Here is a 21,982-nt window from a genome sequence, read left to right on the forward strand (position 1 = left end):
GGAAATTTCCAATTTTTTTTTCAATTATTTAGGAGAATTGTTATTACACTTGAGTACTAGGCGTGGGGGCACTGTGGTGAAATAGAAGAAATCAGCTTTACATCTTCCCTTTTCCAATGTTTCAGGGATCTACCACCATTACTCTGTTACCACCTGGGATGTATCCTAGGCAAACAGAGAAGGGAAATGGTGATATCAGAACCAACTAATTCCTAAATCTTACCTGAAATGTAAGACATGGATACTTGTGCTTACTTCCCACACGTATGTCTGGTTTTGCCCTTCTTTTTTTTCCCTATAGTTCTTATTACTCTGTCTTTTATGAGCATCTGCTTCAACTGACCAAGACTCTGTAAGAAATATCCAATGAGGCAAATAAAATCACAGTCTACAGGATACAACCTACTTCTTTGGCTGTAACATCCGATCCCCCCCAGGCTGTGAACAGATCATATGCCTCGCTTATCACTTATACTTAATCCTTCAGCTACTGACTACTGAGCTAGGATTCCAGTTATATCAACTCTGAAACAAAGTCTTGGTAGCTTTAAGTTCTCATGATGCAGTGTTAACAATGGGAGTTATACATCACTACCGAAGAAACTGCATTGCTCAATGACATGATTTTCTGATTTTCAAAGGTGTTATCAAGAAACTGACACTGCATGGTCACAATGCTTGGCATCTACAGGATTCCACATTTGCAGATCCCTCTATGGACATTAGGGCTCAGAAGGCAGAGGCAGATGAGCTAGTGGTTGTGTCTGAACAGCTATCACCTTTCTGCTAATCAGTCTGTGTAAGATGGATGTAAACTAGCAGGTATCAACATTCTGTCACTGTGGACTAAACTGGCCCTTAATTCTCATCTGAATTGCCTCCTCTTTGGCCTGGCAGCCTATGAAATGGTTATCATGTTGCTGGCAAAAGAAAAGAAATTAAAAGGAAGATAAAAGCAACTTGCCATTTCATATGGATGTCTACATCAAAGCATCCGAGAATGCCCAAGGTTGGAAGTGACCTCTGGAGATCGTCTAGTCCAACCACCCTGTTCAAAGTAGGGTCAGCTACAGCAAGTTGCTCAGGATGATCTGTATAGCCACAGCACAGAGAGAAAGAAATGCCTTTCCCATTGCACAGGAGAAAATTTGTCGCTGAAAGGTCACATACAATCTGCTTGAGTACGGGATCTTTTGACCTCAGTTCCCTGTAAAATTGACTTCTCATGGTACAACAATTACGAAAACAGAAGGCATGGGGAACGCTTTATTGCTTTTCATGTAGTTCATTTGTAGTCATACCTTGAAGCCAAAATGGCAAGTGCACTGATAAAACTCCACTGGATCATTGTTGCATGTCCCATTGTTCTTACATGGATTGGAGAGGCAGGGGTTACACTTGGACACAACACTGATATCTACCGGCTCTGGAAAGGCAAAACACAGTGTATTAATAGAGAACTGGATTATAAAATTAATACTTCCCGTACTCACACATACATTTTTCCCTAACGCAGTATTCACCCTGCATTGGCACAAATGCACATGCTGCAGGTGCAACTTTACACAACAGCATGGGATTCCCAGGGATCAGAGAGGATTTAAGTACTTAAATCAAGTGCTAGGCAAGTCTCAATGATGCTTATATTCTCCTGGACATGCAAACATCAGCTCTGAAAAAACATGTTGGGAATCTCCAGAGAGTGGGCTTATATATATACGGCTTTCAGCAATTTTTCCTTCTCTCAGTGCTGGAAATTCTGCAATAGCAACCCCTAGGGAACTATAACATGACATTTCTGTGGCTGGTAACAAGAATGAAAGTGCAGATGCAACAGCAGAAATAAAAAACATGCATAAGAAAGATTTAGTTAGAGGCTTATGGGAATATTTAGGTGCAAAGTGTTCTACCATCCTTAATTTTAACAGAGTTCAAAACTTATTTTCTTCCTGTTCTGCCCAGAAGAATGATTATCAACATTCAGCGATCTCGGCAAAATGCAACAAAGACAAATATGCAAAGATGTAAATGCATGCAGGTGAATACACGTGGCTGTATTTAAGCCATTTAATAAACCACATTTTTTAACAGAACTCTTACAGAGAAGTAGTGATGTTTGTGGGTGAGCAAGAAAACGAACACAGACCAAAACAATACTAAGTACATTTGGGTTTCCAAGTCAATCAATATTTTATTCTTGAGATTTTACAGAAAGCTAATTTAGACAGTTATATTTACAGTTAAAGAAACGGTGATTTTGAAATGGCTACATGTCAAATATTAATAAGTTGACAGCTTTTACATGTAAAAAATAAACCCTAACATTTTAAAAGGGCTTAAATTATATCAGGCAGTAAAGACCCCAAAATAATTTTATTTCATTTTTAAGGAAATACATTTTAAAAGAACTTAAAAATGGTCCTGTGCTAATCAGAAGTGGGAACAGAGCTTCTGTTATTGCATGACAAATGATAAGGAGGAGTAAATTGTGAAACATCCAAAAGTGAAGAAAAGAAGCTTATACTTGATGCTAGAGAACAGGTGGAGCTCTAGAAAGCTACCAAAACTAGGGATGAAAAAATCCCTTCCAGTCAAGGATGTGCTTTGGACTGTCCTGTATGAGATACAAACCCCTTCATTATTAACTTTGAATACTTGCACAGCACCAACAGGGGGTAAGAACATTACAAAAATGTGTGCCAAGGACTCTCAGCTGAAAAGCACCTGCAATGTAAAGGCTATATCCTGATCCTATACTGATGGTGGTGTTATCAGGGCCGCTGACTGCGGAGTGCAACATGCAATGGTCTGTTAACAGGGCACAATTGATTGCAGAGTGCAACATGCGATAACGAGGAGAAAGTAGACGAGAAGTAACAAATCCAAAAAATGAAATAAAAGATTGTTGTTGTCCTCTTCTATCTTTGTGTTTATGTCTAACTAAATACCATACATGGAGTTAGGACAGCAAGAAGAAATAACTTCTAAATTTCTGGCACTGACAGGGGGTGGAATGTGACACATCTGAGCTACTTTTGTCTTGAAGGTAGAATATATGGAGAATATATGAAGGTAACTCCTCGGAGTGCTCATGAGATGGGCTGCAGTCCTGCTCTTCTAGATTTAGAGGTCGCTAAGCCAGAATTTGTTCTATTATTTATTTATATCATAATACACATGTGTACATTTTCCATTTATTCCTATGGCATAGATCAACGCTAATCAATGTAGGAGCTAATAAGAACAGTGTTAGTTCCTAGCAGTTAAGTAGTTCATCTGTTTGCCCTTGTGGATTTGATTTATAAATCCACATAGCAAAATGCCCTCAGCCCAGCACATTCCTTTCCTCTACTGCATAACTAGGAGGGCAATTTAATAAAAAGCAGAGCTGACTTTGCATGACTTGCACATTACATACTTTTATTTTCTTGGCTCTGCTGAGACATAACCTTCTGCTCAATCACAGGCTAAAACCATAATTTTAACAAGAATAAGTTAAACTCTACTTTTTTTTAAATGTAAAAGTTACTGGAGGTCACAGAGGACATCTATGCACTACCTTTATACAAGCATCTCAAAGTACCAAGCTCAGCATGGGCTGACTTCTGCAGCAATAATTCAGGGTTTTAGGGGGACAGAGGGTTCAGCCCACCCTGAGCTCCATGCTAGCAGTACTTGAGCTAGGACTGAATCTATGCAGGCAAGAAGTACAGACATATCCTTGGACACTGCGTCATCCCAGTCTCGTTCTTCTGCTGACAGGCACATGTCACAGCTACAGCTTAGCGATGAGAAGGTGATGCAGCTGCAGGACAAACTGAAGCCACACCATACCCTGCCACAGGCCACGCACGTGGCTCCAGCCCAAGGGTAAACCTGAACTTGACCTTGTAATAAATCCTGTTGCTCTACCATAAAAGAGCATCATCAATGTCCAGACAGAATAGTACGAGGCATTGGATCTTAAACATGCACATGGGAAATGGGTTCAGTTAGACTACCAAATCATGCATTCTTTTTCGAAACATATGTACTGTGATGAGAAAAGGTGAATTCTTCTAGGGCCTGGAGCTTCTTGGAGCATACTGCCACTTGTCCAGACCATCCACAGTTTCTGCTTGCCCAAAGACCACCTCCGAATCAACACTTTTTTTCTCCTTTTCTATTCAGATAAAGTAAGCCATGGAGACAGTTGGGATAGTAGAAAGCCCATCAGCTTTCTAGTGGACCAAACTACTATTTACATAAAAACCATACAGCTGTTTTTAATAGTCTGGATCAGAGGTTTACTTGTCTCTTGCCTAAGAGTTACTTGCTTAGTTTTGAGAGACAGTGAGTGTAACTATTGATATATCACAGTTTCAGAATGAAGGCATCATCTAGCTTCTCTTTCTGGATTAATTTTCAGACCCTGTTTAATATGTAAATACGATCATTTTCTTTGTTTCACCTTGTGTGAACAAGTACATTATTTGATATTTAGGGTATATTTGTACTTCGCATTTGAGATACTATTATAGTCTGTAGTTCTGATAATTATAGTCAGAGTTCTGATAGTTTTGAGACTGACATTTCAAAGTAATTAAATTATAAGGTTACAGTTATTAAAATATATTTGAAAGGACATAAAAATCAGCTCAGGCTTGGGAACCTGTTTTCTAAACCCACCTCAACACCATCATTTGTTTGTTCAGCAGTTTAATCCCAGCCTCTATAAAATCATGCTGTCAAGCAGTACCGTAAATGTGCATGGCACTCTGAGATACACAAAAACAGGCTTTATGCCCTTATTTCCATTTCTAAGAGAGGCTACTGACCCATCTTTTCCACTACAAATATAGCTCCATCTTCACGTACTTACTGGTAACCTAAGCGAACCTCCAAAACCTTTTTTACAGTAAGAACATACAAGTATATCCTAATCTACAGTCAGTAATAAGCTACTTTATCCACAAAAAAGTGTGCCCCTTGTCATTTGTCTAACTGCTCTCTAATGCAGCATACTCCTATCACTGACTAGCCCTAACTGTTAATAGCTGCACCTCAACCCTTCCCTGAATGAATGTACACTGTATTCAGACAAGAAACATTTTCCATAATCTACAGTTCTGATACAGACCTGATGAGGACAGTTTGCAGATCTTCAAATGAAAATGTACTTTTGATAAATATTTGCTTTCCAGAAGAATTCTGTTTCTCAGTTTTCAAGTAAATGTACATAATAACTAGTGCTCTATATTTTTAAAATAACCCTTATTTTACCAGTTTTCTGGGGTAGGTAGAAGGCCAAGCCCAATTTATTTGCTCAAATAAGTTCTACCAACATCCTATATGGTAACTTGCCATTATATAATCTGGTGCGAGCAACAGGAATACTAACTCTTCTGAGGTCTGCTGGTTTTCCTTCCAGTGGTGCAGTTAACTGCACTTTGTGGAAGAATGTTTGAAAATGCAACTTGAATGTAATGTGATGGTTCAGAAAATGAAAGCCAAAGCCAAAGCCAAACCCAACTGCCCCCCAAACTCACTTTAAAACTGAACAGCTTCCAAGAGTATAAAAATAAAGCACTGTATATGAGGAAAAGCAGCAGGACTGAACAGAAAGCCTCCCAGCTTGCTCCTACCTTTGCACTGGAAGTGGTGAGTCGGTGTTGTGAGCAGCAGCCTGTCCACCATGGCGTCAGGCCCGCTGCAGCGGGCTATCCCTGGCTCTTTGTACCCTGCCTTCACCCACTCGGAAAGCCAACGGAGGTTGCAATCACAATACAAAGGGTTGGTACCTAGAGCCCTGGTGGTGTAAAACAATTAACAGCAGTTATTTTGGCTTGCAAGCAAAGATAACATCCCTGATCTCATCAAGGCATGTTTTACAGGAATGCTGTACTTCAAAATGTGGGAAAGATCTTCTGAGTATTTGGGAGGTCTTTTAGATTTATCTCCTCCAGAATTCCCACTCTCTCCCTTTCTTCCCATCATTAGCTAGGGAGATAGTATAAATACCTAACAACAAATCACTTTTTCAAACAATTGTGCTTGAGCAATGTCGCCAGACATATTGCTTTCATCAGACTTATCACATTGGTTTCTGTCATTTAAGTCTTCGGCCTTCATGAGCATATTCTAACAGTGAATTGTGTAATTTAGTTTGGATCTGATGACTCATGTCAATGTCTTCTAACTAGATCAAACATACACGCAGAGGATACCCCTGTTTTCAAAACTGTAACCTGACGTCTGCTAGATTTGTTCATGGCTTTGAAAATACATTTGCTGGTTAACCCATTGCTTGAGTTAGGTCATATGGTTGAAGTAGATGCATTCACATAGTGCAATTATAATTCACAGAACTTTTTCATTATTCATGGAGAGCTATCCAAAAGAAAACAAACCTTTTTACCTTAAATTTAGGTGTTTCCTTGACTAATTTATACTATTTTTTCTCTTAAAGAAAATGTCTTTTCAGGCAATCAGTCAATTACAAACAAAGTCCAGGCTTCAGAAAAGTCAGTTTAAAAATAATTAATTTTTGAGAGTGTGAAGAAATTGGAAGTCTGAATTTATTTTGCTGAAAGTAAATGTAAGGCTTTTGCTGTACAACACCTGAATTGCCATGGGAAGAAAATTAACTAAATAAAGATTAGCATAGGGAAGACATACTAAAGAAACCAATAATTCAAATTGGGTTTTAGACTTTACTATTTCTGCATATGTTATAAACTATTTTTAAGATGGTATTTTAAACTCAAGCTTCTTTCAAATAAAAACATATCAGACAGGATATTAAGATAGAAACCTCAGTAAATTTGTTGATACATTTCTATTGGAGTGACTAATGAACCCACTGTGCCCTAGACAGATTCATAATAAGGTTCATAGGTTCAAACCCTGTCTAGGGCTCATTCATCAAAACTAAATGTGTACTGCAGCACAGTATTAAAAAATATCCATCCATTCCTTCTGTAAATCCATTGCTCACAATGGAAAAAAACTACTGGGTTGACTTTTTGACCCTGTAACTGTGATCAACTGGCTCACTTGTCCAAGGTCAAACGAAATGCAGCAGTGAAAGTTGGACCGAGAAATTAACTTTTAGCATTGAGCAATTGCAATATATAAAATGGGAGTGGGAGGACAACGGAAAGCTAGTTACCATGTTAATTAATCTTTATAAACCACATTAGACATAAAGCTGCTCTATAGACACTAGAAATGATTACCAATAACGTTGTTGTACAACTGCAGAAATTATCACATGTATCTTTCCGTTCTTTTGTTTGTGGTTTTAGTTGGGGTTTTTTTTTCTTCATTTCTAAGAACTATAGTGAATTCTTGTATTTTCATTCATGAGTTCTAACATAGTCTTTCTATTTCTTTGCCTGTTATAGCAAAATATTTCCAGAAGGTAAAAATATCTAGTGCTGTAATGAAATACCACCAGCAGCATTTTCGAAATGTTGTGCAGATATTTCTGTTCAGACACTTTTTTTTGAGGCACCTTAGAATAAAGTCAATTAAAATGACTCTAGCCATGATAATGTAGTGAAACAGAGGAGGGGACAGCTTATTTTTATAGGTAACTAACATAAATTTGAGTAAAGATGAGGTGATTCACCAGGATTAGGAATCTGAGCTGTTTATTGGAAATATGTCTGACAGAAATACCTGCTGTACACAGCATCCATCACCAAGGGTTTCTTTGTGGAGTCCCTGGAGTGCCGAGGGGTCAGTTTATGTGTGGGCAGTATTTGGGAAATGGAATCAGTTACAGAGTTGTGTGTCAGTGAACAGTAAGGACAGCAAATGCAGGAACCGACCTAACTGCGACGGTCTCAGTTCTACCCCAACGGATTTTGGGGTTTTTTAAGTATTAATATATGTGATCCTTCAGTAGTACTGTAACATTTTTGTCATTGCCCTGGACTAAACAATTTAGTAGACTCATGGCTTAAATAGACGATTATATGATTCAAGTAAAGTAATAAACAGTAAACAAAACCTGTGTGTGTATACCATACACAAACCTTCCTCTGTCTTTAGTGAGGTATATTAGCTACATAGTTTGTTATAACAGTTACATTACAACAATAGGTTTACAATGTAAAGGAAATTTGGTGAACATTTTCTTGTAGACTTTAAACAGCTATGCAAAAAGTAGTGGAAGTTTCTAAATGTCAGTTTTATTCTTCCAATTACAGACCAATTTAAAGCTATTACAAAAGACTAACTATAATCAATAGTTTTGTCTATGCTACACAAAATTCTTTGCAATTCTAAAGGTTAATTTTATACCCCCCCCCCCACCAAACTGATGCAGAAGGCCCAGGCTGAACATCCTGCTCAGCACCTTGGTAGGCAGCTTTCTCCAGCCATAATACCTATCCTACTCTTAGTCACACAGGTTGTAAATTTAACATAAAATTTGGTTCTCCCATGCATTATGAGTTTGATGAGTAGCAACCCCTTGTATCATTTTTCAAACTTATTCCAAGTGCATGCTTTCTCCTTGAAGATCTATATATCAGGAAGAGCTCAAAATGAATTTATTTTAAATTATGTATGACTTCGTTTGAATAAGCACAGCTTTTTCTGGCATGTGAAGAGCAAAATCTTTGTGGTTGCTAAAAGTTTCAGAATCCTCTTTAAGAAATTGGAGAGCACAACAGCACTGTAAAATTCAATTGTTCAACTGTGCAAATTACACCCCAGACAGGTCTTATTTATTTTATGGATCCTATTTATTACTGTTCATTTGAGCTTTGTGTATTTTACATTTCTGGCAGCACATACATCTAAACAGATAGACTGCAGTAACTGTATTGGGCCAAAGCGGTTTTTATCACTCCCTAAGGTGAACAGTTTACCCAGAAAAATTGTATCTGCACTTCATTTAAAGTAAACCCCGAGGAAAATCCAAACAAATGGGGCATGATATGTTTATCTCTTGAGTTCTAAAAATACCCTCAGAAGCCAGATTCCCAGTATGGGAGGTGTCACTGCGCTTCCAAAAGGAGGTACAGGGCTTCAGCTCAGTCAGACTTTCATTCCAAAATAACACACCAAATGACTTGACTATACTGGGAACATGAAGAAGACATACATTTTGTGCGAAACGAATATTTTCTCTGACTTAGATACCAAGGTGTAAGCTTGAAAGAGAGGTTATTTCTCAGCTGAAGGTGAAATTGCCTAAGTTGCTCACATATGATTTCTGTCCCTACCAATCTGAGATATCTTTATTTTTTATTGTCCAGAGAGAAACTGAGACAGAAAGCTGTTACACAGAAATAAACAGTCCAAGGACATATTTGCTATCCAGAAAATATGTAAATATGAACTGAATGTTGTGTTCAGGTAAGTGTTCTGGAGGGCACATTTAAGGTTGCAAAGAGAGAAATAGATATATAAAACCTATGTTAAATGCACACATAATTGTATATCTTGACACCTGTATACATCAACATCAACTCACATGCATGAGGGCAGCATCAGAGCCAAAAATATTTGTGTCAGCTTGTGAAACTAGTCACTTCACAAAATGACCAAGACCAACCCTCTGATTACTTGAGGACAGTAATCAAGAAACATGCTACACAAAATTACTTTTCCTTTACGTCTATTGTCTAATAATGTGAAGTACCACACATTATCTCAGTGAAAAAACATTTTCTGTTCACTCTTTTGGCACTGCCCTGGTTTCGGCTGGGATAGAGTTAATTTTCTTTCTAGTAGCTGGTATAGTACTGCATTTTGGATTTAGTATGAGAAGAATGTTGATAACACACTGATGTTTTCAGTTGTCGCTAAGTAGGGTTTATACCGAGTCAAGGATTTTTCAGCTTCTCATGCCCAGCCAGCAAGAAGGCTGGAGGGGCACAAGAAGTTGGGAGGGGACACAGCCAGGACAGCTGACCCAAACTGGCCAAAGGGGTATTCCATACCATGTGATGTCATGCCCAGTATATAAACTGGGGGGAAAGCTGGCCATGGACCGCTGCTCAGGAACTGACTGGGCATCGGTTGGCGAGTGGTGAGCAATTGCATTGTGCATCACTTGTTTTATATATTCTAATTCTTTTGTTATTATCATTTTTTTAATTATTATTATTACCACCATTATTATTATTTTCTTCCTTTTCTGACCTATTAAATTGCCTTTATCTCAACCCACAAGTTGGTTTTTTTTTTTTCCAATTCTCTCCCCCATCCTACTGGGTGGGGGGAGTGATTGAGCGGCTGTGTGGTGCTTAATTGCAGGCTGGGGTTAAACCACAACAAGCACCAACTGTTACACTTCAGGTTTATTTTGTAACATTTGCAGCTATTTGTCTTTACAGTTCTTTCATCAACTGAACAGCTTTTAAAAATATCCTGGACATCCAGCAATACAATAGTAATTTCTGGAAATATCTGAAACGTCTAATAATTTTTGCAAACTACGGAATGAAGTATTAGTGCTGTGAAATGACCAATTCCCATATGATTACATATATATCTCTGAAGTACTGATTCATCAACAAGTTCATATACTGGCAACATTTCAGTATGCAAAACATATGACACTTATTAAGCAAAGAATTCACATTTGCTTAATATTTGCTCTTTGTGGGAGGTTTCCTGTCTCACCCTAGACCATGACACACTCTGCATTTCAAATAGACAATGCTGAAAGAAAGCCTTAAACACAAACTCCACAGAAGAGGAAACTGTCACGTTTGCTCATTTGGTTTCCCTTAAGAAAATATTTTGGTAACTAATAACAACAGGTTCTAGTATCTTTTTATTTCCTTTGAACAGATGCACTATGAATATCCAGAATAGAATATGGAAAGTGATCAGGAAAAACAGAAAAGCTATACAATCTTAAATTTGTAATAATATGTACTGTTTTATAAATCTGAAACCGTCAATCAAACAGATGAACCCAGACAGAAGTACTTACAGATGGGACAGGGATACCAGGTCATTGAAAGAACCTTCGGGAACACTGGAAATATCATTTCCATGGAGTGTCCTAGAAAAGGGGAGAAGCAGGAAGGTATCACACCAGTATTTTATCTGCTCCCTACAGGTGAAGGAATTGGTGCCTAAGAAGGATATTTAATTTTGTTTCTTTGAGAGTTGCTATAAGATTCACAACTCATGAGCTTCCATGCTTTATTACTTCTATTTCTAGATGTTGGCATTTAAAGTAATGATACAATTGGAATTGTTGGTGACCAATGTTTTAAATTAAAAAGGTGACATACTATTTATGCTATTAAAAGGGTATTGATGACAAGCAGACCCTCACATACAGACCTGTATTCTTTTATAGAATCCCATTAGCTGGAAACATAGGAAAAACAGAACGGGGAAAATAGGAACTGTGAAAGTTAAATTAAATATTGACTTCAGAGAGATCCTAGGAGAGAACAAGGGCCCATGAGGGCAAATATAGCTGCACTTTCAGATTCTAGTTTCGCATTCTTGCAGTAGGAAATACCTCTTTGTGCAGTATTTTTAAAATCTGTTTGACAAATACATTTATGCTACCAAGGAAAATACTTGAAATTAGTTGTTTTAGGCCATTATTCGCCCTGCGCAAAGAAACTAACATTTTTCTAGCAGGCTTTTCAGGATCCTTTCGAAAGGGTTCTCCACTGTTTCCAAGACAAATTAAGCAGCTACTTTATCTCTTTTCTAAGAAATACATTTATGTGTGTGTTACATAGGCAAGCATAAATGGAAAGATTTTTCTTGCAGCTTGTAGAGCACAATACTTGCATTCAAAGTAGTAGACACAAGAGTAAAAATCATTATTTGTGATTACTTGTGGTTTTCATTGCAATTACAACTGAAGGCCCTGCTACGAAGTAGGGCACTGCCACTAGAGGTTGTGACAGACAAATAGAGACGCAGAGCACTTCTTGCAGCATCAAGGCTATGATCAGACAGGAAAACATCCAGCAACAAATGAGTGTGCGGGAGGGCACAGGATGCCGGGGGTGACAATTGCATAAAAACTATCCAGAAAATGCACCAGAGTAGATACACAATCATGTAAGTTTTTTTTTTATAAATAAAATCAGCTACTCAGCTGCTGCATCCTCTGCCTCACTAGATAATTACCTGGCAAAAAATAGCATAGAGAAAAATATTCATAGTTTATTCTAACTTTTCCAGTTTGCATGTCACTGAATATGAGTTTACTCCTTCACATAGTAACAGACAGTAAGAGCTCATAAGGAGCCAATAGGACTCGATTCTGCTGGATCTCACTAGCTGTTTCTTAAACAGAAGTTGGTAGAAAACTTGCAAAGGAGAAAGACATCAATATTTTAAAATTATATTTTCTTTTACAGTTCTCCCCTGAGCTGGTTCAGTTATAACAAACTGCCGTATTCTTTATGTCCTCTTTCCCAGGTCTAGAAATTACTGTCAATGCTCCAGACGTGGCAAAGGAGGGTGGAAAACAGAAATCTGCTGTGTCAGTTTTGTAGCAGCTCTTTCCCTCGAGTCATTTATTTTCTAATTTACCTTGTGATTTGCGGAACACAGCAATCATCTCTTATTTTTTATTCTGTGACTGTACAGATTCTTGAAATGGTGCACACGGAGTTTATTTAGAACAAACCAAACATCTGGGCCCATGGAAATACACAATAGCCCCAGATGAAACAAATGCATCTCTTTTTGCATCCTTCCTTCCCTAATACCACTATAAGCTTCACCAGGACCTACATGGTGCCTTATAACTTATGAATTCCACCTTTACACAGTGCCTTACACCAGCAAGGAAAGTCAAAGTTGTGAGGGGAAGATACACCTTGTCCTCTCTCCTATGAGGCTGGGCCCTACCATGGGGCTGTGAACTATCTGAGCATAAGCAATGTTACCATGATCACGTTTCACAGCTGCTCATTGCAGCTGCAGTTTCTGTCTTATTATACTGCAAAGTTTTTCTACAGAGCGTGAAACCACAAAAACTAGAGCAGAGTTATCCTGCTGGCCTCTCTCTCCAGTTCTTGATGCCAGTACACCAAAACCTTCCCCTTCAAACAGCCTGATTCTGAAATTTTCTTTGAAGCACACCTAGGTTTTGCCTATTAATAATAATAATACTTGGCATATATAAGGATGGATCTCCAAGCAATTAATCCGAACAGGAACAGAAAGGATATGAGCTCCCACGCAGTAACTCCAGATAAAGCACACTCACTAATTCTATACAGAATGACCAACTCACTGAGACATACCCCACAGCTATTAAATAAGGAGTAATTTTGTTGGTATGTGGATGCAAGGTCGTGCCTGGTCAACAACTTGTCATCAAAATGTTCCCTCCTTCAACAAAAGGAGCATATTTAAATAAGCAGCCACTCATAATGAGCTTATATTCTGATCTTTTAAATCACTTAAAGATGTGCAAGACAATTCTCTCTGAACAGACAACAGAACTTATATTTATCTACATGTCATATCAGTTGTGTTTATTCCGTGAAGGGGTGTGGAAACTTTTCCAAGAGAAGCTGAAGAATGACAAAGCCATTTATCTGTAAGAAGGTAAAACCATCAAAAAAATAAAAACATTTGGAATGAATGGCTTGACTACATATCTCAAACATTGAGGTATGTTTCATGGATGCAAATGCCTGCATTTTAATAAAAAAATCATGTCAGCAACATCATCACCCATGCAGCTAAAATGTAATGGTAAATGCTAAAAAACTTGAAACCCACAAGAATAAATAGAGGCAAGAGAATTCAATGGTGCAATAAAATCCATTTCCTCTTGGATGAACAACAGAAACACATTTTTATACCAAAAAGCCTTCTAAGCAAATGGTCAAATAAAATCTTAAACATTTGGACAGTTAAAAAACACACATTGATATGTGTGTTCTCCCTCAAAAGCACAACTTCTAGGTATCCTCTTGTCTAAATGTTGGTAAACAGCTGGGCTATGAATTTAAGGTGATGAGGATCTCTTCTCAGAGCACAGAGTAACAAAACACTTGAATTCTCGAAACAAAAACTTTCTTTTACATGTAATCTCACTAACTTATTACCTTGTCTTCAGATAAGGAAATGAACTAAACATATCCTTCTGGGTTGGGGGTTTTTTTGGTTGTTTTTTCTTTTACTAGCTGTTCCCAAGTCTCCTAGCCCATTGTCTCATAACATTAAGTTACTATAGACACAAAGGGGATGCTTTTTCAGTAAACAATGATCTACCCTGTAATGACAAAATGTGGCTAAAAGCTTGGCTGAGCTAGCAGAGCCACGTGCCATTAAGGGCAAACACCTACAACGAACTCTGAAGGATGCCAAACCCTGCAGGAACCAACACAACTCAGATGTCAGAGGAAGTGGGAAGCCACAGTGGCATTGCTCAATGCTCGTAACAACAGCGCCTTTTACAGATTTACTGGATAAGTACAAGTAGTCATTCTGTGATACAAAAAACCCCAACAAACCAAAGAAACAAAGCCAAGTAATATTTCTGTTAGGTCAAATCAGTGCAGTATCCAACAAGGAAAGCATATTGCAAAAATTGGTTCCAAGGTTGTGCCTGAAGAGTATTAGTGGTAGCTTTACCATCACACATATTACTAAGTTTGTGTGAGCTTCGAACTGCAGTAAATATCCATCAGTTTTCAGTAAAACTAGAATATATCATGTTAGTAGAATATTCTGTAGCTCATTTTATAATTTTTTTCATAAATATAACATGGAAAATGGTTTAGTGATCTGAGAGAGTATTTTTATTTCTTATTTAAATCAGGACAAAATGTCGGAAGTTATAACATTGTCACACAATAAAAATAATCTCTAAAATAATCAGTTCAGGCCTACCAGAGAGTTCTAATATTTATAATTACTTTGTCTCAATCTCAGCTTTTTTACTCTGTTTACATTTAGCTTCTAAAAAGACTAGCTTTGGACAAAAAAACAAACCCACAATTTTTCACTGCAATAGCTTTGGTGCAAAAACCTACTGATATCAACTTTTGCTCACTAAAAAAATTCTTAATACTTGATGTTGAAATTGCTCCCCAGCACACTTTGGCTGCCATTATGGATAAGTCATGTGAAGACTGAAGATTAAAGGCCTGATTGTGTAAACACTGATATATATTCAGGCTTCAGTATAAATATGTTGACTCTGCAGTTTTCTCAATTGGGCTTGTGCTGAAAAGTGTAAGAGACAGAGGACAGAACCAGATACCTGTCAAAGATCAACTTCGTCATACATCTATGATTTTTCTGATTTTCAAATACATGTTTTCTTTATTTACTATAAAGAGGCAAAAAGTAAAGAAAACATAAGGAATTTGGAAGACACAGAAGCCTGTATGAGAAGGGTCTGCTACCTTCAAAGGCATGCACAGTCAAAGGTAATGAGATCACTATATTCTTTTTATTAAAAAAAAAATGTGGAAATTGTTTTGCTGATGTCTTCTCTTTTAAATTCCCCTGAGAATATGGATAATAAATAACTGACAATAACAGATTGCACACTGTCACTTGGAAGCCATTTTCCCTCTGGAGAATTGATTTTTAATAACAACATAGATGACACGTAGCAAAAGTTGTAGCTGATACCAGAGTTTTGTGGGCCATAATAAATCAAATCAATCTGGAGGCTTCCAAATGCATGGAGCAGAGGCAGAGATTCCCATTTAGGCTTCATTTCACTCGTGCTGCTCTGTGCAAGACAGGGAGGGCTTCTCCCTTGAAGGAGGAAGATATTTTTTCAATTTGATTAGCAGATCATTTAAAAAAGCCCAAAGATATCAGTTGTTATTAAATATTGCCCTTTGTTTCTGTCTATACGTGGCCTGCAAGAACAGAAGTAAAAAGACAAATTGTAGCTGGTGGAAAGAGTGAGGCATCGTATACTCTCTTACTCTGCACTGTAATTCAGGGTAGAGAGTCCCAAACTAGCTTTAATCAAGCTAGCTTGCATATCAGAAGCAGGCCAGAAGACAGCTCCATATGGAATAATTTACTTGGCCATGAAACAGAATATATTCGTCTGTGGCTGAATTTCAGGACTCATGTAACAGCTCAAATGTGACCATCCTAGTGCGCTAGAAAACAGAGTCCCAATCCAAACGTAAAACAACAAATCCAAATCACGTATCTTTCTTGGTTTTACTAATGAAAACTGGGATGCTAAAGCTGTCTCAAGTTAGGAGGTTGAAACCTAGATGTCTATTTATTTTACCACTCAAACCACAGTGAAAGAGCTCAGCCAAACACCGTTGCCTTATTGCTTCCACAGTTGCAGTAGTGTCCATGTCGACACCTTAATTACGGAGTCAGTGCACAGCAACCATTGCTCTTTAAATTCACAGAAACTTCTGCATGTGAATGACATCTAACTTTTTTAAAAAAATAGAAAATGCTAATGTGAAGTTTCAAAGCACTCAGGACATATTCTTCAACTGCTCTGTCTTGGCCTTTTAGTGTTCAAAGCTCTTTCTTCTTCAGCACACTGAATAATCTCATCACAGATAAGCTATTTAATTTATTCGCTTTCAGTTTACTATGCAAGTAATGATGAGCCACTTGTGTTGCTGGGCCATGGGGAGAAAGGCGGCTTCTCCACCTTGTCCTGACTGCTGCACATGGGGTCACGTGTCCACACAAACAACTGAGCAAACCTAACTCAGGGTTTGTTTCTGATGGGGCAGATGGGGAGTGAGAGACAGTAAATATGAGACTGAAGCAGGAGTCAGACTAGCAGATGCCTAAGAAAAGCTGGGGGGGCTGCTTGCTGCAAGGAACAGGCCCACAGCCCACACTCTGAGACAATATAAAGAAGATGACTTTCAGAAGAGATTGTAGGCAAATTGTTCAATCCAGAAAGCTGCTGAAAGCAGCTACACTGGAAAGAAAGAGTGCAGAAAAGGATCTCCAAAGAAAGAAACCACACATGGACATCTCTTGAGTGTGCCACCAGTCAACATGAGGTGAAATTTCATTCATGACTTAAAGACATTTGAGACAGGCATCTCAGCATTACTGGCACCCAGCCACTGGCTTGACTGACTCATTGTTTTAGTGTGGGGACTTCTAACTTCCCTTCAGATTGCACTCTTTTATGTAAAAACTTGCCTGCAGAAATCTAAATTTATAGACAGTATTCTAAAAATGCACAAGTTTTCAGTAAAGACACTCTTGCTGAAGCATCCAGTGGAAACTTACACTCTAAAATATGATCAAGTTTTCACAGACAAAGAGAAAAGTCCTTTCCTGTGGGGCACCCAAACATTGTTCAAGTAGAAGAGACAAACAGATTCTATGTAGTCTCTCGGAGGCCCGTTTTCATGAGAGTTCTTGTCCCTGAACTATCAGAGGAAAGTCATTCATCCTGCAAATATGTAATTGCTTCTTTTCAAAGTTTAGCATTCACCTGCTCTAGTCATTACTGGACATATTGCACCTAAGTACAAGTACATTGAAGCTAATTGTGTGAAAATATTTATGACTACTGGATCAAGTGAAAGCCATCTGCTCATTAAAAACCTCCCTGCCATCAACAGCATTCTAATAAGCTGCAACTTGGCTGCATCGAAGAAGTGGTACTTACAGCACTCGAAGAGACCTGAGCCCATTGAACGCGTGGACTGGAATGCACCGAAGTCTATTGTAACTCAGGATGCTGGGGGAATGAGAGAAAAGAGTTACAACATTGTATTTTCTTTGATTATTTCACTACTAATTCAACCACAAAGCAGTATGGAAATCCACATGCCTAAGTAACAAGATATACACTAATTGTTCAACACCTAAGATGGTGTCTGAAAAGCAATTAAAACTGTTACCAAAACTTTGGACTACTTACAGTGTTGATAATTGAGTCATGTTGCTGAAGGTGTAATTGGCCAATACGCTTATGCTGTTGTTGCTCAAATCACTGAAGAAACACACAGAGAAAATATCATTTATATGTATGAATTGTGAAATAAGTCTTTTTTTAAAGATTACATAATATCTGCACAGCAAAGTGCTTGAAGCAATTAAGAAGTCACATATTATCAATTGATACATTTTTCTAACCAACTCTGAATAAGCTCTAGAAGCAAAGCACATCAGACTCCCCTAAAAAGCCTCAGACTCAGAAATATTAAGGCATATCTCCAGCATATAGCATTCAAAAAAAAAAATCAGTGAATACAAGCAAAAGTTTTGAAGGAGGATAAATTAATAAATGATACAAGCATGGGTGAATATTTACTGAACCAACTTGCTTTGCAATGAATTACAGGCATACCATTTCCATATGCTCTTCACATTGACAGCTACCAGAAAAAAATTACATTTTTCATTTTCAAACAAGTCTTTTAGGCTCAAACAGAACATTTTGTTTTGTTGTTGTTCTCCCTTGAAAAACAAAATTAGAGATGTTTCCAAATAAAACACTCTTTTAAAACAGAGGATTGCAGTTTTCCCTCCATGTTGCTTTTGTCTGAGTTTGTTCTGCCCATTTGACTTGAGTATCTACACAGCTGATTCCAACAGCATTTGAAAATTTCTGATAAATAGTTCAGCCAAGAAATTTCACTCCTGTGTATTTCAGGCAGCAATTTACTGAACAAAGGCTAGTTGTGTCTCTATCTGTATGACTGTTCATAGCAGAAACAGCTATGCAAATTTTCATTGCCTTAACATTATCAATACTGCCTCACCTAGAACAAATTAATGCCGTCTCCTCTGTTAATGACCTTTACAGCTTTGCATGGATAAATCTGCCAAGTGAAACTGTAGCAGCCTGCATGAGAGTTTAGTCCTCTCGCAGAGCCTGGAAGCTCCTGCAGAGGAAGGGTCTCTGGTGCTCTCAGTCACCTCACTCTTTCTCCGCTCTTTATGAACACTTATTGGCAGCAGTGACCACTGTGAAATTCTCTCCAAATTCAAATTACAGAAGGTTTTTGGGTCTTGTGGGTTTTTTTTCCTCCAAATACTAATTATTTATGTTCCACCTACAACATACTGCAGAAAGAGCCATGTAATTTTCTTGACATTGAAACCACGTGTTTCTTACATCAGTGTCAGGTGTCTGAAAGTGGAGAGCCCCTTCGGCACAGCAGTCAGATGGTTTCCTTCCAGGTAACTGAAAAAAAGTCAGATTTGACAATTACACAAATATGTTAACAAGAACTCCTGTCACTCAATTTGCACCATGAAAGAGGAAAATAAAAAGTCAGTCATCAAGGAAATTATCTTTGATCCATTGCTTTGAAACTATAACAGTTTCTCCCTTATAAGTGAATTATCCCACATGCAAAGCATGACAGTAGCTTATTTATTTTTTAAATTTCTTTTTTTAAGACTTGGAGGTGAATAAAGGATCTCTGGCCTACAGCAAACAGAAATGACCAGTTGGTTCTTCTGTGACAGCAACTGAAAAAACGGAGAAAAATTATATAGCTTGTGCCCTGAACTTAAAGTTATCTTTAACAAGTTTCTGTAAGAACTCTGAGTGCTGACGGATCCTGTTAGGAAGGTTTTTATCTTGTGCATGTAAGTTCCTTGTACAGCCAGAACTGGAAGAGGAGCTGCACTGCCAGGTCTCTGTGTTGCAAAAAGTCTCAGTTATTCTAGTGTCAACACAAACATCCATGAGTTTGATGCCACATCCTTACCTTTCCTCTTCAAAGTATGCTGGTGCAGGGTGAAAACTTGGTACAAATTGAAGACCAAAGACCAAGTTCTCTTTCAATACAGGCTCCTCCTATAAGCACTAAGTGTATTTAATAGAATAGCTTGTGTTTCCAGGGTGGAAGTTGTTTGAGACACCACTGAATGTGTCTCTATTCAGACACATGCACGGTAGGCCTAAAGCCTTTTGGGATAATCCTATGTCCTCATACAGGCATATAGTACCTGTGTTTTGAAGTTTTTCTCCACTGAAGAAACATGAACATTCGGTAACTAAGGGAAAAACCCTGAACAAATACTTTCCAAAAGTTTGCCCAGAAGAGAGCATGGGTACTCAAGACTCCACAGCTGACCTGTGGTAGCAATGGGATGTGGAGCTTTTCCTGTTTATTACAAAATAATAGAGACAGAACTGGAGTTCTTTTCCTTAACCTTGGCTTTTGGGTGAAACTGCATCCCTGGAAGATACCAAAGTAATAAGGCTCCAATGGAAATTGACCGCTGTGGTGCCATGACACTCTCAAGGTGATCCTCCAGACATCTGCGAGAAGCCATATCTACCTGGGAAATACATCCAACCTTCTCAGAAAGTACTGTGTAGGAGGAAGGCATTTCTCCCTCCACAGGTGAGGATAAAAGATGAAATAATATTTCCCTTCCTTACAAGACACTTCAGGGGATTTTTCTTAAGGTAGACATGGGGCAACGCAATTGATGTGGTATGTTTTGAAAGATAATCAAGCGTAGCCAGGAAATGCAGCCCACAGACACCAGAACACTTAATGTGCTGCCTCTACTGCTGAAAATATAATCCAATAATAATGTTAAGAATTTTTATCCCACACATACAATTTCCTTTTCTTTGGCAACAGACCTCCTTATTCTGCATTTACTATAGAAAACAACAATAATAGATTATTACTGTGCTGTATGTTCCCTCTTTACGTTAACTGTAACAGCAGAGATATTTGTGTAAACTAAATCCAAGAAAATTTTCCCACAAACTTTATTTTTACATTATTTAAAAATAAAATCTCTAAAAACTCACAGAATTTCTTACATAATACATTTTATAACTGTCACATTTCTGCCCCCCAGCCCCTTCTATTCCAGCATAATGCCTTCTCACCATTTTCTGCTGCTTCAGCTCTCTTTTCGACTAAACTCCTCCAACTAAACTACCCCAGCCTCCTGGTTATCCATTCTGCCTGTGCATAGGATCCCATCAAGGCAGAATTACTTTAGAGCATGCGGTGGACCTGACCTAGCTCCTGCTAGGATTAGGCTAGACAAGCAGGACTACAGGCTTTTGAATTTTAACCAAAAGCAAAATCCTTCCTTAATAAAAAAAACCTATTGAACCAATTAATCTCTCCATTCACAAAGATCACAATCATCAAGTGATGGTGTTGCACAGTAAAGTTAGCTCTTGCAAAGCAGTGACAGCTGCTCTGCTGATGCAACTTATCACAAACCGGAGTATGGGTTAGTTATGCCACATTTACACCTCCTGTGGATATTCGTATTCAGCAATTGTAAAGTCCCTTGCTTCATTTTGACAATTTTTTTTATAAATTATTTTGAAAATGGAGTTCCTTGGTGAATTCACACCATAAATTGTTACATAGAAGATCCTCAGAATTCAACCACATATGTTACTATTAAACAGGGAAATCATGTCTCATTTCCCCAGTCATGGTCTGCTATGGATGCAGCAAGCTGCTGGGAGTCTGCGCCTTCTCTTTCATCCCAGAAAGCGGCAAATCTTAAACCCATGCATGACAGTAGTTTAAGGTTCCAGTCTTTATTCCCAATGTAAAATCCAAAGGATTTCCAAAAGAAATCAAAAGCAGGTCATGTATTATGTATTTGGAAGCTATACATGATTTTCCTTTAAGAAAGGAGACTCAACTCTAGCAATGTGTTGAAATCTTCAGAAATATATTTTCAGGATGTTCTCTTGTTGATCCCAATATGAAACAGCCTGCAATTTGAAGAAACTGATGATGGCTAGCCAAAGTTTCTTCCCCCATGTTTTGCTTTCTGGTGCAATCAGAAGTCGAGGGTGCACATTTTAATCCAGTGCTTCATTTTTCAGACTAACATAGACATGCAGACCCCTGGAGTTAAACTCCTACAGAAGATCTGCTTTCAATAACTTTGGATTTGTACTGCAAGCAATTTGATGGTTATATAAATGTGCTAGCAGAAAGCTGCAATACTTATACCAGTGGTATAATTTCTGAACAAACACAATTTTACACTGAAAAATTACTGATAATATACTTTTCATGCATACGTAAAAACAATTCACTACTGTTAAACCTTTTAC

The 21,982-nt window shown here is 38.0% G+C and overlaps 1 protein-coding gene across 3 annotated transcripts in view; it reads right to left on the reverse strand.

Moving 5' to 3' along the window:
• Positions 1 to 21,982, reverse strand: part of SLIT3 (slit guidance ligand 3) — a 537,543-nt gene that overhangs the window by 78,349 nt on the left and 437,212 nt on the right. For all 3 annotated transcript variants that reach the window (XM_052816501.1, XM_052816502.1, XM_052816500.1), the window contains 6 exons: positions 19,034 to 19,102; positions 17,834 to 17,905; positions 17,579 to 17,650; positions 10,940 to 11,011; positions 5,625 to 5,788; positions 1,302 to 1,426 (listed from right to left, as the gene is read on the reverse strand). In XM_052816501.1, coding sequence (XP_052672461.1) covers positions 1,302 to 1,426; positions 5,625 to 5,788; positions 10,940 to 11,011; positions 17,579 to 17,650; positions 17,834 to 17,905; positions 19,034 to 19,102 — 574 coding nt within the window. The remainder of the gene's footprint in view (positions 1 to 1,301; positions 1,427 to 5,624; positions 5,789 to 10,939; positions 11,012 to 17,578; positions 17,651 to 17,833; positions 17,906 to 19,033; positions 19,103 to 21,982) is intronic.

The sequence above is a fragment of the Harpia harpyja genome, chromosome 20, assembly GCF_026419915.1.
Source record: "Harpia harpyja isolate bHarHar1 chromosome 20, bHarHar1 primary haplotype, whole genome shotgun sequence".
NCBI classification, from domain to species: Eukaryota; Metazoa; Chordata; class Aves; order Accipitriformes; family Accipitridae; genus Harpia; species Harpia harpyja.